The sequence below is a fragment of the Rhinolophus sinicus genome, linkage group LG03, assembly GCF_036562045.2.
Source record: "Rhinolophus sinicus isolate RSC01 linkage group LG03, ASM3656204v1, whole genome shotgun sequence".
In the NCBI taxonomy this organism is placed as follows: domain Eukaryota; kingdom Metazoa; phylum Chordata; class Mammalia; order Chiroptera; family Rhinolophidae; genus Rhinolophus; species Rhinolophus sinicus.
Window position 1 is genome coordinate 151,552,686 of NC_133753.1, and position 21,472 is coordinate 151,574,157.

At 32.9% G+C, this 21,472-nt stretch overlaps 1 protein-coding gene across 3 annotated transcripts in view; it reads right to left on the minus strand.

Moving 5' to 3' along the window:
* POLK (DNA polymerase kappa) overlaps window positions 1-21,472 on the minus strand; it is a 63,896-nt gene that overhangs the window by 3,803 nt on the left and 38,621 nt on the right. For all 3 annotated transcript variants that reach the window (XM_019728137.2, XM_019728138.2, XM_019728136.2), the window contains 9 exons: window positions 20,527-20,679; window positions 17,381-17,512; window positions 14,618-14,771; window positions 10,958-11,197; window positions 9,677-9,801; window positions 8,403-8,569; window positions 6,248-6,280; window positions 3,075-3,171; window positions 531-702 (listed from right to left, as the gene is read on the minus strand). In XM_019728137.2, the coding sequence (XP_019583696.2) occupies window positions 531-702; window positions 3,075-3,171; window positions 6,248-6,280; window positions 8,403-8,569; window positions 9,677-9,801; window positions 10,958-11,197; window positions 14,618-14,771; window positions 17,381-17,512; window positions 20,527-20,679 (1,273 nt within the window). The remainder of the gene's footprint in view (window positions 1-530; window positions 703-3,074; window positions 3,172-6,247; window positions 6,281-8,402; window positions 8,570-9,676; window positions 9,802-10,957; window positions 11,198-14,617; window positions 14,772-17,380; window positions 17,513-20,526; window positions 20,680-21,472) is intronic.

Sequence of the window (21,472 nt, forward strand, 5' to 3'; positions counted from 1 at the left end):
TAGCTGGCTAAAGATGTGGTTTTATAGCGCCATAATCCTTCACCTGTAATTCTGAAATCCAAAAAGCCCTGAAAATTGTAAGCAACAAATGGTAATTGATGACTGAACTGATGTGAGGCTATTTAAGAGTCTTTACAACTCAGTGTGAACATTTTTTGTTTTGCTACAGAAATATTAATGTGTTTGATCATGAAGAGCTTCCTCAGATCCCAAAGGAGTGTTACATAATATACTCAGTATGCACTGAATTTGCTTTCTAAAGTCTGAAAAGTTTTAAATTTTGAAACATAGCTAGCCTCAAAGATATCAGTAAGTAGTAAGAAAAAGAACAACTTTAATGGTTCTTACTGGAATTAAACTAATGATCATGGCTTCACATGCATCAGGTTCTAAGAATTAAGAAAAATGGCAGCAGCATAAGTAGAACTTCCTAAATAGCTTTAAGAAATAAAATGGAGGTGAGAATTTCCAAAGTTGATTCTTTGGGAAAGTCTAGCAGATTTAAGGACAAACAAGAAAATAAGTCATACCCATTAGTCTTAATCTCAAGGGATGTGGAAACTCAGCATCAATTTCTGTTTTTAGCAATTCTTTAGCAATAGCAAATATTTCTTCTGCAGTAGAAACAACATATGAAACTGTAGATGCACGAGTTTTCACTTCAAAATTCACATTCTTCAGCTTAATAGTAACAGTTCTACCCTATAAGAAACAGAATACATTATTATATATGGCCTTCTAACTTCTAGAAAAAAGTTATTTTACAGCTTAGAAAGACTCAAAAAGGTCTCTTATGTATATATAATATGGATGTATAATCAACTATTTTTAAAACATGGTAATAAAATTATCATAAAGAAAAACTGAAATCCGTAATATAAAAACCCCATTTTAGCCAATAATTATTACTCCCTTCCCCAAATGCACTTTCATAAAAGACCTTTATATAATGGTCATTTTTATTTTTATAGAACCTCCTTTATAGGTTAAGTCAGTACCTAAAAAGGAGAAAAAAATCTTTCTAAAGGGGCTTCCCTGAAAAGGTCTGTGGATAGCTCATACTTATTGTGTGCCTACTATATATGACAGATACTATGCTAAACAATTTATATGTAAGAACTCCCTTCTAGTTACTTTTCAATGGGTACAGAGTTTCAGTTTGGGATAATGAAAAAGTTTTGGAGATTATAGTGTTAATGGTTACACAGTATGAATGTACTTAATGCCATTAAAATGTATACTTAAAAAAATGGTTAAAATGGTAAATTTTATGTTACGTATTTTTCACTACCTCCTAGAGGTAGTGAGAGTGGGTTAGACTTACTGACTCACTTCCAAAGAATCGAGTATGGAAAGGGAAAAATAGTAACTTCACAGTGGAGAAGCCCAGCCAACACTACTTTAACCAAGTGATGAAGGTTAATGTCACCCATGATATCATATGGCTATCACATGGAGTAGCTCCCCCTTATTTGTGGGATACGTTGCAACACCCAGTGGATGTCTGAAACCACAGAGAGTACCAAACCCTACATATACTATGCTTTTTTCTATGTATACACACTTATGATAAAGTTTAATTTATAAATTAGGCACAATAAGAAATTAACAACATAATAATAAAATAGAACAATTATAACAATATACTATAATAAAAGTTATGTGAATGTGGTCTGTCTTTCTCTTCCTCTGATAACCAATCTGATAACTGAGACAACTACTGACTGACTACCAGATGAGTAGAAGGGATACACTGGGCAAAGAGATGATTCACATCCTGGGCAGGATGGAGCAGGACAACACAAGAGTTCATCACACTACTGAGAATGGTATGCAATTTAAAATGTATGATTTACTTCCAGAATTTTAATATTTCAGACCACAAGTAACTGAAACTGTGGAAAGTGAAACCTTGGATAAGGAGGAACTATTGTTCCCTAATAAGATGTGATGAGAAGGACACTTCACCTTTGTGGTATTCTTTCTAAAACTCATAATCATAGTCTAATCATTAGAAAACCATTAGACAAACCCAAACTGGGAGGAATATTCTGCCAGATATCCGGCCAGTACTCCTCAAGATTATCAAGGTCATGAAAAACAAGGAAATACTGAGAAACTGTCACAGACTAGAGGAGACTGGGGAAGACATGACTAAACTAAATGCAATGTGGTTTCCTGGATTGACTCCTGGAACAGAAAGAGAACATTAATAGAAAAATAGGTAAAATCCAAATAAAGTCTAGAGTTCAGTCAATGGCAATGTGCTAATGTCAGATTTTTACTTTTGACAAATGCAGTCTGGTAACATAAGACGTTATAATGAGGGAAACTGGGTATACTGGCACTCTATATATTACCTTTGCAATTTTTCTGTAAATCTAAAATTATTCTAAAATTGAAAGTTTATTTAAACATCAATAAAACTTACTCTCTTTAGACTCAAGGTATGATAAAGATGTATTCTAAGAAAAATACTCATCAGATATGCCATTCTTTATAATTTTTTTAATACTTTTGTATTACACTTTATAGTGACTTTAAGAGTGTTGGTAAAACACTGAATATTGATTGTTGGGACTGAAGATTATAGAATACAAAGTTTAAAGTCCTCCAGGTTTTATCTCAATATGTTAAGCAGCCTGCATTAGACCCTTCAAACAAAATGCTTATTCTAGAAGGTCACTCACTGTCTACCTACGAAAAACATTAAAGGATGATTGGAAAGGCATTTAAAATATGTAAATACAGTTCTAGGGAAATTCTTCCCTTTATTCTCTAATGCCAATATAACTATGATTTTCAACTTATTCAGATGTACTCCTGAGGTAGTATAAACTTCTCTGGAATTATACTGGAACCACTCTACCCTCTTAAGTTGCTCCTTCACAGAATGATCTCATCATCGGCTTCAGATATGCTTCCGAACTGAATTTGTTTTTGTTGGTGATGGGAGTACTCTTTTCTGACATTTCTCAATATGTATTCAAATACAAAATCTAACTCGTGCATTAAAGTAGCATTTTATCATTTAAAAAATTTTAAACTGAGATCACCACATTAAAATAAAGTACCTTAAGCCCTTCTTTCTGCAGATCCTGAGCAAGTTCACTGCAAAGTTCCTGGCACAAGCTGTACTGTTCTTCTGCTTTACTTATCTCACTGAATGTCCTAAAAGACAAGCACGATTTTGATGTACAAAGGAAACTATAATTCAGAATCATTTAGGGATGATATAGCATGTTTAAATGGCCTAGCATTAAGTTATATTTTCTACAGTATAAAGTTTTCAGATGAACTAAGATATAATTAAAAACATTTAAGGTCTACCTAAATAATTGAAGATCACTTAGTTAAGCTTACTAGCAAAAGTGTACTTTTATGCTTTTGCTCTTTCTATACTATTTTTTTAAAAAAAAAATCATTAAAGTCACCAACAGATAGTGACAATGCCCCCAGAAACTTAAAACATTAAGGCATATACGAGTACGTATTATCGACTCTGCTACAGAGGATTATCTTAAGGAAGTACACATGAGAACATCATTCGAATTATGGCACATGCATTTTCTGAAAGAGAAATATCTTCAAGTAGATTTAAGGCGTTGATTACTGGTACCTAGGTACACTTGTTTCATAACCAACTGCAAATGGAGGACTGGTAAGATAAAATGTAGAAATTTTAAATTCATCTGCATAAAAGTATTGAAGAAGTTGAAAGGTCGTATTAACCTAAAAGAAAAATATACTGCAGAGATCAATGAATAAAAACCCATTTGCAAATATATTCAGGCTCCCCCTTTTAATTCTATGCCTAGCTACCCAGGTTTCCTCTCTAGGGGCAACCAATGTTGCCAGCTCCCTATTATGAATTCCTTCAGATATATTTTCTGCATATATAAGCAAATAAGCAAATGTTTTCCTCTAATTTTTTATATAAATAGCAGAGGATCAGACATTGTTTAGCACCTTGCTTTTCTGAATTCATCCTGGTGAGAGTTCCCTATGAGTAAATAATTTCCTCATTTTTACATGGCAGCATTATATTCTATTTAAAGATGTGAGATCATTTAACCAGTCCTCTATTCATGGATATTTAAGTTATTTTCAATCTTTTGCAATTGTAAAAAAGTATAATGAATAAACAAGTATACATGTACAATAACATGTGATTACATCTGTGGGATGAATTCCTAGAATAAGAAATGTGGAATCAAAGTACATATGTATCTGTAATTCTGACCGATATTGCCAAATTGCTTGCCCCCTGTGGTAGGCAAAATAATGGTCCCTAAAGATGTCCAAATCCTAATCCTCTGAACTGAGTACATTACATCACAAAAGGGACTTTGCCAATGCGATTAAATTAAAATGGAGAGATTATGCAGGTGAGCCCAATGTAATCCAAAGGTTCCTTTAAAAAGGAAGCAGGAGGGTCAGAGTCAGAGGAAGAGAAGGGTTTGAAGATGGAGGATGAGGGTCAGCCCGGTGGCTCAGGCGGTTAGAGCTCCATGTTACTAACTCCGAAGGCTGCCAGTTCGATTCCCACATGGGCCAGTGGGCTCTCAACCACAAGATTGCCAGTTCAATTCCTCGAGACCCGCAAGGCATGGTGGGCTCCGCCGCCCCCTGCAACTAAAATTGAACATGGCACCTTGAGCTGAGCTGCCGCTGAGCTCCTGGATGGCTCAGTTGGTTGGAGCACATCCTCTCAACCACAAGGTTGCCGGTTCGACTCCCGCAAGGGATGGTGGGCTGTGCCCCCTGCAACTAGAAAACAGCAACTGGACCTGGAGCTGAGCTGTGCCCTCCACAACTAAGACTGAAAGGACAACAACTTGACTTGGAAAAAAGGCCTGGAAGTACACACTGTTCCCCAATGAAGTCCTGTTCCACTTCCCCAAGAAAATCTTAAAAAAATAAAAAAATAAAAAAAGATGGAGGATGAGTCTATGATCCAAAGAATGCAGGCAGACTCTAGAAACTTTTGATAAAGAAATGGATTCTCCCCTGGAGCCTCTAGAAGGAATGCAGCCCTGCCAAACACCTTAATATTGGGACTTCTGACCTTCAGAACTGTAAGAGAATACATCTGTGTTGTTTTAAGCCACTAAATGTGTGACAATTTGTTATATCACCAATAAGAAATTAGTACACCCCCTCCTAGAATATATAGCTTTTTCACTCCTGGTCTTGCCAATAGAGTGTGTTAGAATCTTTGCCAACCTCATTAGTGAAAAATATTTCCTTAGAGAACTTTCAAACTGTATTTCCTAAATTATAAAGGAGATTGGGAATATTTTCACATTTTAAGAGCTATTTATACTTCCTCTTCTGTTAACTTGTTATATCTTTGTTAATTTTTTTCTATTGGTTTGCTGGCCCTCTCTTAAGACATTAAAAATAGATAATATTAGTATTCTTGTATACTAAATAGCCTTCTCAATAACAACAAACAAAATGGAAAAAAATTCACTAAATAAGACAATACTATCTCACTGTTAGATGCTTTCCCCTCTCTTTTCCTTTGATTGCTTTTATGTAAATCACAACCTCAAAGGCAATTTTTATCAGTCATTTATTGAGTATATTGTTTTGCAAAAGCCATTTAGCTTTTCTGATCACCAGTAATATATGTGAAAAATGAACACAACTGTGTACTAGGTCAGTGGTTCTTAAATGTCTCAGTGGAACTGTGATCTTTGAGGAGATAATTGAAGGACTTTTCAAACAATGACATATTTCCCCAAACAATAAGGTTTTCATCAAGATTTCATTTGACTTCTAAAGAAGATTGTAAACCAATGAACTAGATCACCTCTAATTTAGATCACCTCTTTCATTAATATCTTGCTATTTAATACCTCTTTTCATTCACCAACATTTTAAGAGTTTTAGGAAGTATTTCCATTGTCACTTCAATTTCCCAAATAGTTACTCAGTATAATTTTTCTTATAACCGAGTCTAGAAATTAAGATTTGGAATCCCAAAATCCTTGGTTTTCACTGTATAGGAACAAAATCAATACTAAAAAAAAAACAAAACTGCAGTTAATTTTTTTCCTATTAAGAGCATAGCAAGTGAAGATAAAAAAAGCATTATACCGGGATATTTACTTCAGAAGTATGAACTGCTAAGAACTGTTATGTGTTTTGAAAATACATTTTTTAATTTCAGTGATATGTTACTAAAAATTAAAAATTAGTTTAAAATAACATGAATTATGAACAAATATCAAAATATTACCTTTCAACACTCATGCTTTTCCTCTCTGCATCCCTTGAAATAAAGAAAAAAAAGTTTTTATTTTCTTTCTCTAAGAAGACTGAGTTTCTTTTAGTCAACCAAGAGGATTCAACATATCAGTTACCCTTTAGAGATCTCAATAATGTTTTTGATTAAAATTTATACATCATAAAAGCTTTTTTAATCTAAAAATAAAACTATCACTGAAAGAATGTGTATAGATTAAGATGTATCGTGGATCAAGTCTCTATTGAAGAGAACAAATCTGAAAATAGGTTGATATTATAAATTGCTTCTATTAAAAGCCTGAATATAAAAACCACAACTTATAAAAACCAATAGCAGATGGCAGTGTAATGGCTTGCAGTTATAGAATATAATTAAATTTAAATAATTTAATATCAATTATCTAATTTTTGGCTTAGTATATTAACTGCTCTCTCCTATAACCTATTCCTTATTCATTTATATCACTCTATAGAAGCTCAGTCAGAATTTGGCACACAGCAATAGGCTGAAGATAGGAAATCTGAAATATCTAGTTTGTTTGGCTTTTAGCTGCTCTGACAGGTGTAGTTGAAACCAAAAAGCTGAAATGACATGTAGATTATTCATTTTCCAAAGATTTAGTGAACCTATTATGAATTGAGCACTGCTCTAGGCCTTGGGGATACAGTAATGAACAAAAAAGACCAAGTGACTGTCCTTAAGAAACTTGTATCTTACTGGAGAGAGACAAATAAATATAGAAGTAAGTATGGAATGTGTTTGAAGGGGAAAAGTACTACAGATTTAAAAATAACTCAGCGTAGAGGAATAGAGAATATGAATAGAAGGGAAGGCAGGTTTGCTATATATTACTATTGTAAATTACCTATGAATTTTCCTTAGAATAACCATTACTTGCATCTCTAAATACCTCAGATTAATATATGCTATGATTTATCAAGAACTATATTGTTTTCAAGCACTATGGAAAAAAGAAGATAATTTTTGGGTAAAAGAAGAGTCTCATTTCTTATTATCTTCAAAATACTAGATTATTTATAGTACTGTGATGTCTTTTTCTTATCTTTCATTATATCCACCCCAAATCAAAGTCAGTTAACTGTGGACTCAAAAGAATGAGGAACACGGAGAGATGAGAAAAGCAATCTCGAAGATGCAGCAGGTTTAACTGGTTAATCGAACTTATTTTGTATGCCTCCTCAGTAATCCTCCTGTCTCCTCTTTTATTTAAGTGTAAGAATATAAGGAAGTTATTTTGAGGGCAGGCTGACAGGATGATGACAAAACTGTAAAAAACAATGCTCAGTGTTTATTCCCTTTTTTTTTTTCTGTCCCTTCTTTTCACCCCCCAACCCCCACCAAAGTGTGCCCTTTTAGCTCTAGGGTGCTTTTTTGTAAACCTAAATAAAAGAGTGGCAGGGAAGAAAACACAGGGCGTCTCTTACCTCTTTCTTCCTTCTTCTCCTAGATCTATGCATGGCTGGCCCCCGCAGGTCTCTGCCTCTGGGTGACTGCTGCCCACCCCTAATCTTACCCCCACTGCCACTTTCTATTCCTTCACTCGGCCTTACTTTCCTCATTTGTTGATTTGGTAACTAACTTTCCATCTTCCACACTAATCTGTAAACTCCATGAAGGCAGGACTGTCTTGTTTACTGCTATTATTCCCAGGGCCTAGAACAGTACCCAACACAAAGGAAGTTGTCAGTTAATGAATGAATGATTTACAAATCTGGAAAAGAAATATAGTTTGTTCATGAAGGCTTTCAAAGACTCATTAAATCAATCTCCTTGCTTAAAGGGTAAATTCTGGGATATGAGCCATCTTTCTTTCCTCCACAGTCTGACTACCAGTATTCTTATGTTCTGAATAAAGAACAAGGCAGGTACAAAAAAGACAGTACCCACCATTCCTCTTGTTTATCTATGCAATTGCTGTAGCCAACAACCTAGGAATGATTCTTTATTCCTCTTTTCCTTTTCTCCCACATCCAATCTTTCGACTCTAATTCAAGAATTATATTCTGAATTGAACTAGCCTAAAATAATTTTAAACATGTTATCCTTATAGCCTTCACCTCAATGGTTAAAACTGTTATTTCAGCAAATGATAAAGAAAAAGCAGAATGACTATACATAGAGGTACCTTGCCAGGTGTGTTGAACCTAGACCCAGGGAAATATGAAGGAAATAATGCCAAGATGTTTCAGAGAAAAGAAGAGAAAGTAATGCCCTCTGTTGGTAGATTTCTGTACAAGTAATAATTCCAAGGGCCTTTAACATTTTCTCTGTAACTTTTCCTATTCCAGAAACCTAGAAAAGAATCAATATTTATTATTAATATATTTTCAAATTAAGGTGAGAACTCATATTATAATCTCACTATACCTTCTATAGTCAATAAAAGGCATCAATAATGTGACCACTTCATAAGTTATGCAAGAAAACTGCTTTCATTACTTTTTGGCACATTTCCTAAACTAGTGTTCCACGGAAAATTAAAATTCTAAGTTTAAAAAAATTTTGAAAAGCATTAAAAAAGAATTATATGGTCAAACAAACTTGGGGAATGATGGGATAAACTAACTTAAATTGAACTTTTTACTGCAAGACTTAGGAATCTTTAATATACTAGTCTCTTTGTGACCCATCAAAGATGGTAAGTTCCAAAGTTATTTGACCCCAGAACATTTTTTAATGGAACACCTATTCATATCTTAAAAAACATATTGGAAAACACTGCTTTATAGCTACACCTTACAAACACTATTCAGTCATCATTGTACATTGTATATTTTGATATAGCCTTTCTTCTGAGCATTGAAAAATGCTTCATTTCAATTCACTCATATACATTATATTGAATAAAAAGCAAGCCCTAGAACACCGAATAGAGTATAGTACAATTATTGTTAAAAAGGTGTGTGTGTGTGCAGAAAAATCTAGATGCTTTAAAAAAATAATAAAACATACCCTCCTTTCTAAAACACCTAAGAAATCATTTTACTGTTTTAAAGATGGTAAAGTATTTTGATAAATTTTTGTCAAAAACAATTAAAATTCTAAATCTCTTGAAGTATCATACCTATTAATCTGGTAGCAATCTGTATTTTAGAACTAAGGTAGTATATTAAGTTACAACTGAAAGGACTCATACAAGTATTCATTTTATTTCTCTTCTCTTTGACAGGGGTACACTTAAAAGTCTGTCATCTGTTACTTTCTTAAAACTTCTCAGCAAACCTCACTTTTAGGGTTTAATAGAAAGATTTCTTCAAGTCTAAATTCAATCATTTATTATAGTTCTTGCTTGTTACCTATTATTTTAAAACTTTTCAGCGAAGAATGATTACTATCATATACTCTCTTCAGAACTCAGAGTATATATATTTAGATGATAAATTTTATATAAAATCTCACCTTTCTAATGGGTAAGTCCTTGATGAAATCCATCACAGCTTGTCTGTTGGGGAGAATTTGGTATTGTCCATTTGGTTTATTCTTATCACTGCATACTTTTGCTAACATTGTATTTGGGGCAATGCCTAAAAAAAAAAAAAAAAGAACACTTTGATGACTCAAAGAAGTTGATGTGTATGATTTTTAAATGTGGGACAATAAAATAGAAAAAAAATAATGTTAATTGCAAAAAATCTGAAATAATGCAGAATGCTTTAAAAATAACGTGATTATTATCTATCTGTCCAGGGCTAGCTATGGTTTTAGAAAAAGGAATTGTATTAGTTATTTTGGCAGTAGAAATGAGGACTATTTAAATCTCCATGGTATTTTAGAGTCTAAAAGTAATTTCCGAGTTTAAGTGATAGGTAGTTTACTTACTATCTTTAGTAGAAATATAGGGCTATCTTATAGAAAAGATCCAGAATATAAGTTAGGATGCATGCTTATTCTTTTGTATAGATTATCCACATAAAGAAAAAAAAAATCAAAAATTCTGGTTTGTAGTATATTTAAAACAAAATAATGAAATGTGTGCATCCTTTTTATATTAGAGCAAATTACTACTTTTAAGAAAGGTATTTTACAATTTCTAGGAGTCTTAGTGATTAAGATAAATTGAAATAGGAATATTCTAATATAATCATTAAATATTTCATTTCAATTTTTACACACATCTTCCTAAAATTTGTTTATTCTTATGCTTTGATATAGAAAGACTAACCTCATCATAATATGGCTTTTATAAGATTAATGGGGGTCCTCGTGATGAATGTCAGTTTCTAGCCTAAGACACAGTGTTATCATCCTCATGGGTTACTGACGTATGTAGAGCTCTTTTTCCCCTTCTCCAAATGGTCCTAGATTGTTATGTTGCTAGTTGGTGTTTCTGTCTACTACCTTGTGGCCATCTGGGGTCTCTCCTGCGCTGTAATCTTGGATAGGGAAAACTAATAAAGTATTATGTCCAAAACCAATTAAAATATATTTTGTGCTTAAAAAAGGAAAGTCACATGAGATTTATGATAGCTTTTCCTCTGGGCTCATAGGGTTTTTGGCTTAATTCCAACTCACCTGTAGGTCCTAGGCATTCTAAATAGGTAAAGTTGTTAGAAGTTGAATCAAAAAGTGGATAAGTAAAATGTTACTCTATACTTCATAATGAGAAAGCTACTATTTTACACTTGAATTAACCAGTGTGAAAATTATGATTATTGTAGCCATTAATATCCTGTTAAGTACCTGCACTGGCTGTCAGTGTTGTTTTTTGCTCGATTCTGAAACGAATTTCCTTTACCACTTCTTCAGCTGATGTTCCAAAAACAACTGAGTTTTGGAGTATTTGAGGATTATGTTGTTCTTCAGTGTTTACTTGGGAAGTATTTCCAGGAGGCTGCAAATCAGGAGGACTATCTTCAAAAAGTAGTGGAGACATGGATCGTTCATGCTCACTCACTTTATTAATTTCTTTTCCTGGTTTATCTAAATTATAAACAGGAACAGTAATTCATCTTCATTTTAAGAAGTACATACTTCATAAGTTAGGTTTCCCTACATTCTTTCTAAAGACAAAACAAATCTAGTTTAGTCTTGTTTTTAAGAACCAAGGTCAGAAATATTATCATTTATATTTTGTAACTGTTTAAAAAAGAAAACATTGATCCTAAGTTTTTCTTAAAAATACTACCCATTTCCAGAATATATATTTTAAAAGGAAATATCTTAAGTAAAGCTCACTAATTTTTGGACCTAAATTAATTGAAACCCAGAATTGCGTTTAGATTCACATTATTTTCTTAAAAAAATGAAAGGGTTTTTTTTTTCCTTTGCTATCTCTGGGGGAAAAAAAAAAGAACATTCTTAAATTAGAATGTAGGAATGAGGGAAAAAGACATTAAGCAATCTAGAATAAATGCCTGAAAAGTACATTTTATTTTTCAAGGAGAAAAAACTTAAATTTTCTTCATTCGTGGAAGAAACTTTTCAGATGTTAAAGTAATCAGAATTTATTTCTTTCATATGCTGATTTTAATTTTGAGTTGCTTGTTTATTAAGTATCACATTTAATATTTGAAATAAATTAGTTGTGGAAGTTATACTTTTTAAAATACACAAATTCCTAAGATCTGATCAGATTAACCATGTTCCAAGGTTAAGGGAAAGAAGCCTTTATTATTATCAGTAGGCTGTAAACTAATATTATTATTAAAAAGTAGAGTAAAAATATCACTCTGGTTATTACCTCATTTTTTTTTGCATTTTTCATAAATGGACTACAAAATACACTTAAATCTATACTGATACTAAAAATGTCTTCATGAAAAAAATCCATTAAAAACTTTACTTTCTGAACTTAATGGAGGAGAAATCAGTTTAAATGTATTTATAACAAGATTAAAAACAGAGCTTTCTGATCCCATTTTATAATTTGATTACATATAAATGTTTTCCAAATTGAGGTAAATGCAGAAGCAAAAACTAAACTTCTGGTTTTAAGATACATATGAATGCATAATACTTTAAAAATAAACTTGGTCTTTTAGGAAAATTTTCTAAAGATAATACAAACAATACGACGAACACCTGATCAGATTCAAATTTTAAAGTATATGAGTTAAGTTATAGACAGATGCTTTCCAAATGTGAATTCCCAGGCCAACTACAAAATGAGCCTTATTTTCAAACTTACATTAGCTGTTATTTACATGCTTCAATTCCTTTCATTTTCCATGTTCTGGTTTTAAAATGCAAAGCAATTCAGAGGGGATTAAGACTGTGGCACAGCTGAAACAGTATTTACCTAGACCCCCTTTTCCCCATCTGAATGTTTGGAAGTCAAAGTAAAGAGAGCTGCAGAAAAACTGCATACCAAGTAAGTTAGGTATCCATCATGTTCACAAGCCCCTTCTGCACATTTCCTTACGCCATGTTTGTGTTCTCCATGGCTCTATCCCCCTACCACCAAGTGAGACGCTCAAACAGTAGAATACTACTGTGGGAAGCATGCATGCCGCCTTCAGGCCCATTGTTAGAGCTGCTGCCAAATGGCGTAATTACCTTTTCAGTCTGTCTACTTCTCTGTGAGGCCTGCATGTGCAACTAAATGCTGAAGTCGTTTCTTATTTGCTTTCTGAAAGAACTATCTTTATAATCCCCATAACTGAAGAGATCAGAGTACAAAACTAAGGTTTCTTAAAATCGGAAACACTAGGATGAAAGCACCCTTTTGGATGGCAAGTGCTAAAAAGTGTACAGTATTTCCATTTCACACATTCCTTGGCACTCACCATTCAGATTTATATAGCAGAATAAATATAAAATAATTATTATTTTATTTGTATATAGACAAAGTGGTTAGTAATACTTTTTCCAAAGACTGCACTTTTTAGAAAAGGGGCAAACAGCAGAAAAATGTCTTGGACTTTAGAGGGAAATGTATCAATCACCCACCACAGCTCCAACTCACTGCTGACAGCTTCCCACGGCCTAATGTGAAAGCAGATATGCCTGACAGTCCAATCCACAGGGATTTATACATGACAAAAAAAAAAAAAAGTTGAACTATTTAAATTGCTTAAGAATATGAAATGCATGAAGAGGAAAGTAAATAAATATGTTAAAAGCAATAGATATTAAAAATCCACATTCTCACAGTGAGTTTGGACATACAGTAAATGAAAAGAACATTAGTAGAGAATGAAAACATTTAATTTACTCTTAATGTAATTTTTTAAAACATATCATGAAAGTAATTGTTATAGGAGGCCCTCAGGGAATGCTTTGGCATAACCATTTAATGTCACCCCTCTCTTGAAAAGTAAGGAACTAACAAAATGAGATTTTAAGCAAAGACATCAGGCTTTGTGTGCCACCTTCCCAAACAATAAAGTTACACTAAGGAAAGAAAACCTTTTGCTCCAAGAATCTGTGTCCAGAAATTATGCTTGTTTACTGTTTAGTGTTTCTATTAAAGAGACCTATCCCATTGAGCTGTAAAGAAGGGAACGAAGTTGTGATTTGATGTCCACATTAAACATGCTCCAAAGATTTGAGATCCAAACAAGGTGAGAGAATTTTATGCCATTGAGAATCCACCATTTTTGCTTCAGGGAAAGTTACACATGGGTTTCCCCACCACTGCCTGTGCCCTCAGAAGAAATGAGTTGTGCACATGAAATGTGGCTGTGGGTTGTGAGCAAACCTTCTGTTTCTACCTTTTCATCCAGGTGAACTTTGCTCAGGGGTCTGGGTCAGCTCAGAGATTTGAAATGATCATACCTTTGACAGAGGGTTGAAAGCAGTATGCATGCATAATATCTGCATATTTCTTGACATAGTTTTGGATAGGTACTAAAGGGACCATTTGAAAAAACACTTAGGGTCATGAAACTTCTGTTTCATCGCATATACAAGAATCAAAAGTAAAGTTTAAGGCAAAGAAGGGAGTTGGAGAGTTATTAAAATGTGGGAAATGAAAAAAGAAAAAACCACCCACCCAAAGTTTTGATATGTTTAAAGCAAATTTTTTAAAAATCTATTTTCTGTTAATAACTACAACAAAAGGCCATCTTAAACAGATAACTTCAGATTCAACGTGTTCCAACCCTTTGTTAGTTAGATCTTAGGAAAAGAACTACAATGAAATCACTTTTTTTCAGGGACTCTGCACATTCTTAAAGTCCAGAGATTTCATAATCTCATTTGGTTTAAAAGTGACTTTCCACACATTTAACTCAGAAAACCCACTGGTATATTTTAAGTTCCTGATTTTTCATTTTAGAAAATAATTTTTCATAATAAAGGAATAGCTAGTTTTACCATCTGTGTATGCTAATAAGTCAACTGGGTTAATTCAAAGGGATTTTTGTTTGTTTTTTCAGTTTGTTCTAATAAATTGCTTACCATTTTCTAGAGAGTTCCCTGTTTTGATGAAATACTTTCTTTTGTCCTCAGGCCAATTTTGTCTTTCCTGTAAGTGCTTTGTTATATTCAAGTAGGCTTCATCAAGACTCATGGCCATAAAATTGGGATCATAATCAGCAAGTATTTCCTTAACCTTCAAAAGGAACAAAATGGTTTAAATTTTGCTGCCGTAGCATAACCTGTCACATACAGCTGATAAGAAACATTTAATACTCTTACTTTGCAACTACAGTAAGAATCCTGCAATCAATAGCTCATGGATTTAGGGAATAAATAATTTACTACTAGGGCAAATTTGTCCAAATTCTCTTTTGTATTAAAATAGATTATGAAGGCAGAAGATCACACACCGGTAATAGCTTTATTTGATACAATCTCTATTTAGCCACCTATATCTAGATATAGTAAGTGATTCAAATAAATCTCAGATATCATCATTCTGGTAGTCACAGAAAAAATGGTTAAGCAATGTAATTTTAAGTAGCTGATCAAAAGTAGAAGTGGGAACAATAGGATCCTATTTCTCCTCACCTTTTATGATGGTTTTTGTACATTTTTAAAAGGAATAATCTTACATAAAGGTACTATGTTGTTTTAGAAAGTCGTTCTATTTCAAATAATTGTAATATACACATAAAATTCCACTCAATACACACATTAATGCATGTACCCACCCATTCAGGAGAACAAAGCTCAAATATCAGGATTTAAAATGGAAAAGATGACAAAAATCTGTAGTGTCTGTGACTATATTAAATGATGGAAATAGTCTGGAGTTACATCTTGGGATAAAAGAAACACATAAAGAAATCAGAATCTCTGGATGATTCTAGAAATACCTTTTATATTAGTTTTTTTTTTTTACATGAAACTGAATTTTTTAAACCACTGAAGTATTAACTGAAATTAGAGGAAATGGTTGCCAAAGGAATATGTATGTTAGAAAAACATACTTACTAAATGATGTTATGGTTCCATCTAGTATTTAAAAGCTGTCAGCTGTATCATGAGAAAATCACTTTTGATGATTTATAAAAAGAAAGCTTTTTAGCTTAATATAATTATGAACAGCTGAGTCGAAGGTAATTTTAGAAAATGGTGACATAAAACTTGGCCAAGCTTTGCTCAAGGAGTACCTTAATTAGCTTTGTTCTTGTAGAAGAAACCGCTTTTATAATGTACTCAAATAGAATCTTTCTAGTGAAAATGAAACTCTGGAAAGACTGTAGTTGGCAGCCAACTAAGATTATTCTAAATGAGAAGCACTCTCTAGAGACATTGAGTACTCACTAACTTCCTTTACATAGGATACTGCTTTAAGAATGAGAATAGACATGTTCCAGTAAAAATCCAGAACTTACTTAGGCTTCGAGCAGTTAAAGCCATCCCCTTCCTTTGGATAAAACAAAAGTGGTTTTTCCTTAAGCTTTTAAACCAAGCCATAAATATTAAGGTTTTTATAGTTAGTGAATTGTGCTGCAGTTTATTTACACATTAAAAACCCATTAGTTATCTAGCTAGATGCTGCTCAAATCTGAAGAGTTCTCCAACTTATGTAAATAATTAGACTAAAAATAACTAAAACCAATTTAGTTCTCATTGTCATACTGTCCTAAGTTTTACTGAATTAAAAGTAGAAAGCAAAATAATTCTTTCTTTCAAAGTCTTTTAAGGATTTTCAAACTTATGAAAACCCAGTAATATTTAAGGTCAGCATTTTATATCTTTCTAATTAGGAATACAGTAGAACGGACAAGCAGTAACCAGACATGAATGCGCTACCCTCTCCCCCTCACCTTTCCAGAGGTAGACATAAAAGCACTCGCTTCCACAGACTGTTTTTGAAAAAAGTTGAAAAAAAAATTTTAATTGTGGGTGAAATATCATTTTAATTTTTTTTGGGGGGGTGTTCATTTCTAGGGATAATGAGGTGGGATACAAATAAGAGGAGTGAATCTAATGACCATTAGTGTAAGTACATGGTAGGACGTGCTAGGCCATAGTTTGTCAAGCATTTCAATTCAGACAGTAGTAGTCTAAAAGTGTTTGATGTATCACTCTAAAATTATAATGTATTTCTTAAGTTCCAGCACTGGTATGATAGTCCAGTTGTTATCAAAAAATAAAAATAAAAGGAGAAAATGGCAGTTTTTTATATGTGACAGCTTAGGCAATTTTATTGAATAACTGAATCTTTATACTTCAGAGATCCTTTTCAGAGCCATAGATTATTCCCTTTTTTCCTGGATTATCAGTCTCTTAGACATTAAATGCTCCTAAGCATCTTTACTAAATTGTGGAACAAGGAAAGCAGCTAATCAAAATACGTGAATTTTATTATGGTTTAAAAACACTGATAAAAAATATTTCAGAAAAGAGGTTAAAATTAATGACTTGAGCAGATTCTGCAAATTATAAATATCAGGTGAGTCTAGTATATTGCACATTAAGAAAAAAATAAAAGTTAATTTAGGTTATAATTAATATAATTCAAAGTTTTCTGGGGAGATAAGAGTTTTCTAAACAGATGAAAAAGCAGAGAATTGGGAAATAGAAGGGTGTATTCTGGATATGATGAACAGCTCAGTATTCAACATATAAGCTTAAGAAGTGGTAGGAGGTGAGACTAAAGGGATAAGCTAAGGCCAGATTCTGATGTGTGAAGGCATTTGGAGTTGATTATCTTGGTGACAGGAAATCTGTGAAAGGCTATGTAAAGTAGGGGTGAGACATCAGACTTACCTCTCTACTCACGGCTCGGTATTTGTCAAAGTTTGGGGGCACTATAATAAGTTGTGGGCAGAGTCTTTTAGCAATAAATCCTGGCATGGCTGCACGAACTCCAAACCTCCTTGCATGATAATTTGAAGTACTCTGAAAGAAATGGACCACATGGGAAAAAACATACAAACCTAAATGAAGATATTGATCGATGCATTCAAAAGAAACACATTACTGATGTGCATTTTCAACACAAGGACATTTATAAGTCACTGTCTCAAATCAAGCTTTGACTTTATCCCATCATAGTATTACAATATCATGACCCTCTCTCTCGGCTGTCCCCATATTTATAATGTGACACCAGGGAATAAGCAAGACTGTACTGATAAAAATGTGCTCTTACATTTCCAGTCACTAAACTTCATTGTTTTTAAGGCATACCCATAATACTATACATCAAAGTTTGGATGATAGTGGGTGATGTTACATGAAAGTAAGAGTTTAGTAATAGTATAGTTATAAAGTAATATTATAGTACAAATAGTATAGATGTTACATGAAAGTAATGGTATAGTAATAGTAATATATATACCACAGTAATAGTATGGTATAATAGTATAGATTTAGAATTTGCTGTATTTGGGATTTTGGAAATTTTTCATATATAGAACAAAAATCAAGGCCTAATATATGGTCAGCCAAATTACATCTCCAAAATGAAGTAATAAAAGCTTATAAGAACTTTAAAAATTAAGTTTTACTTCTTAAGTCTTCACTATCCTTTTTAGTGAAAACATTTTAATCAGGAGATGGAACTGAAAAACTGAGAAGGAAAAGGAGAACATTACTTATTAATCCCTGTTGATGATACCTGGCAACGGTCTATGTCAACAGGTAGACCATAGTACCACATAAAAATTTTTTATCACAAATGAAATCTTTGGAATCTCAAGTGAAAAGTCAAAGAAATGCAAAACAGAATCTACCAAATGGAGTAATTATTTCACAATAAGAATATCAATTTGCCACTAATGGTTTTCAAATGGCATTTTAAAAATGTTCATAGTACTCAAAACTATGTAAATCCATGGTCAATATTCCAGAACAGAAAATGCAGATAGCACTAGAAAGACAAATCAATGCCTTAAATATAAATAAGTCTAATGAACTTTATATAAAAGCTACATCTATAATAGAATAAAAACAAAATTTTAGATAGGACTTCCTTTAACTTTTAGGTTGTGGTAGATGGAAAATCATAGCCACAATATTTTATGGTTCCTCCTATCAAATTGTGGGTTCTAGTTCCTCATGCCAAGTGACTTGCATTATGATGTGGGCTTTGACCAAAAGAATATGAGGGAGTGACATTATGTGAGTCATGAAGCCTAGGCATTATGTCTGCCTTTGCATTTTTGGGATCCGGCACCCATGTAAAGATCTCGGGTTAGGTTGCTAAATGATGCAACATGAGAGGGGAAAGCTGAATGGATAGAAGCCATTCCAGACTTTTCTTTCAGTCGAAGTGCCAGGCATTGTTAGTGAAGCCGTTTTGGATCCTCCAGCCCTAGCTAAATAGCCCTAGCCAAACCCAGGTAGAGATTAGCCATCCCCATTGTAATCTGCTCAAATTACAGAATCATGAGCAAATAAATTGTTGTCCACTGAGTCCTGAAGGGTTCATTATGCAGCAATAAATAACTGCTACAGGGTCTAAGTTCTAACTGTGAGCGCTAAGTTAAACATTCAAGGATCCATCAAATTCATTAAAAAAAGAATTCTACCTGTAACAGACTGGAATAATCACACATGTATCATCACCACCACTACTCTGCAGACAGATTTTTATGAGTTTAACAGGACAAAAACAATTATGCTTCAAATTTCATTAGAAGGGAAATCTACTAGGTTCAACATACAAAGGGGGTAATCTTTGTTTAAATATAACAAGAATCATTTTGAATTTGGAAACAATAACCAATTTTTAAGAAGATAAAAATTATAGGAAAGAAACTATTTTGTGGATTTAGCAGTGAATTCAGCTTTAACATGACTGCAGCATGTGTGTTTATATATAGATATAGTATATATTTATATGTACTATGTACACACATGCATATATAATTTGACAATATATAAATAATGGTGTTACACATTCTTAGTGCAATTATATTTGAAAAAAATTTAATTATAGGAAAGGGAAATGTTCTTTCAATAAACACTGTTTTGGAACCAGGACTGTTAGTTGCCTGCATACTCATGAGGGCAGAGATAATGAACAGATTATAGTTTTATAATAAAATAATAACTTAGTAGGAATTAGGTTTATAGCTATCTATGGCATTGGAAGGAGTTAGGGAATAGGGAAGAACTTCCCTTGTTTCTCTTGGTTTGTTTGTTTGTTTGTTTTAATAGCAAAACCCAACTATTCCAGTTGCTACTCTTAACTCCCAACACGTTTTTAGCTTCATATGGCTATCCTGGTGATCCTTACCTTCTATGGTTAAGGTGGAATAAGGAAGAGTAACATAATCAGAAAAGCAAAGGTTCCAAGTCATGGGAAAAACTACTGAATTACAATACTGTATTAATGAAGTATGTTACTCGAGAATGGGTTAGCAAACCTTTCCTGCAAAGTTCCAGATAGTAATTACTCAGGCTTTGTAGATCTTCTGGTCTCTGTGGTAATTACTCAACTATGCTCTTTTAGTGCAACAATAATAATAAATGAATGGGTGTGACTGTGTTTCAGTAAAATTTTATTTATAAAAAGGGGGCAGGCTAGATTTGGATCTCAGGCCATTGTTTGAAAACCTGTGCTTTAGAATAACTTTTTTTTTCTTCTTCAATTCTCTTTAACCAGAACAGTTAGGAAAAACATAATTTGCAACAAAAAGATACAGTGCCACTCTACCATTTGCCAGGTTTGTAACTTTAGGGAAGTTATTAAATATCTCTCTGAGTTTGTTTTCCTATCTGTCAAATGGAAATAAAACTTGTACCTCAAGTAATGTTGAAAAGATTTAGTAACTGAACACATAATGCAACCAGAAGAATACTCAGTATACTGGTGGAAGTCAATAAAGTCTTCCCCCTTCATAAACCAGTAAGGCTTACTGGAATATGTTATGAAATTTCCTTATCTTTGATCTTTACCTACTTACCAACATACTTGATGATCCTACAGCAATGGGTTTATCCTTCAATTCCGGATTGTCTCTCATTTCTACAGCTGCATAGAAAGCATCCATGTCAATGTGCACTATGGTATTATTCAGATCCCGGCTCTGTTCTAATTCCATTGCAAATCTGTCAACCTAAGATTAAAAAAATTAACATACTTTTGACAACATAATATTGTAACACTACTAATCCTAACATTAATCTTACGTTAGTAGGTATCTATCTGATTCTGTCCCTCCATCCATCCATCCATCTACCCACCCACCCATTAATGTATATTTATTTGTTGTTTATTAAGACTGGTTATTGCTTTTATTTTCACAAACATAGGCAGTCTGTTCTCAAATATAATTCCCTACCAATTCTTACATTTCTCAATACCCACAAGCACATAACAGGTACTTAATAAGTATTTACTGAATGAATAAATGATTCCAATTGCTTACATCGAATGATTCCCCTGCTTTATAAATTTGGAGAACAATTTACTGTAACTAAAAGCTTCTGTTTAGGTAAAATAAACAACTACTCCTATCTGACTCATAATATCAATGTTTTAAAATAGCAAAAAAGGAAATGAACAACAAAAAATTATACTTCTTTGGTATATGATGTTTATGCTAAATAGTACTATACAACTGGATATACCAAATCATAATGTAAACATCCCTTCTGTAGAATTGCTTTTATAAGGCTAAAATTTGATAACTGTTAGTCTATAAAAATCAAAATTGAAAATTTAAGTTGTAATTTATTATTTCATGAAATTTCAATATATGTCAAATATAACAGTAAAGAATCTTAATCTTTAAACAATTTTTTATTTATTTAAAAAGAGATAGATAAGAAAGAGAAATGAAAGGTGGTAAAAATAAGCAAAATAGGGCAATAAGAAAAGCGTTTATGTAGCAGACAAACTCATTCCTA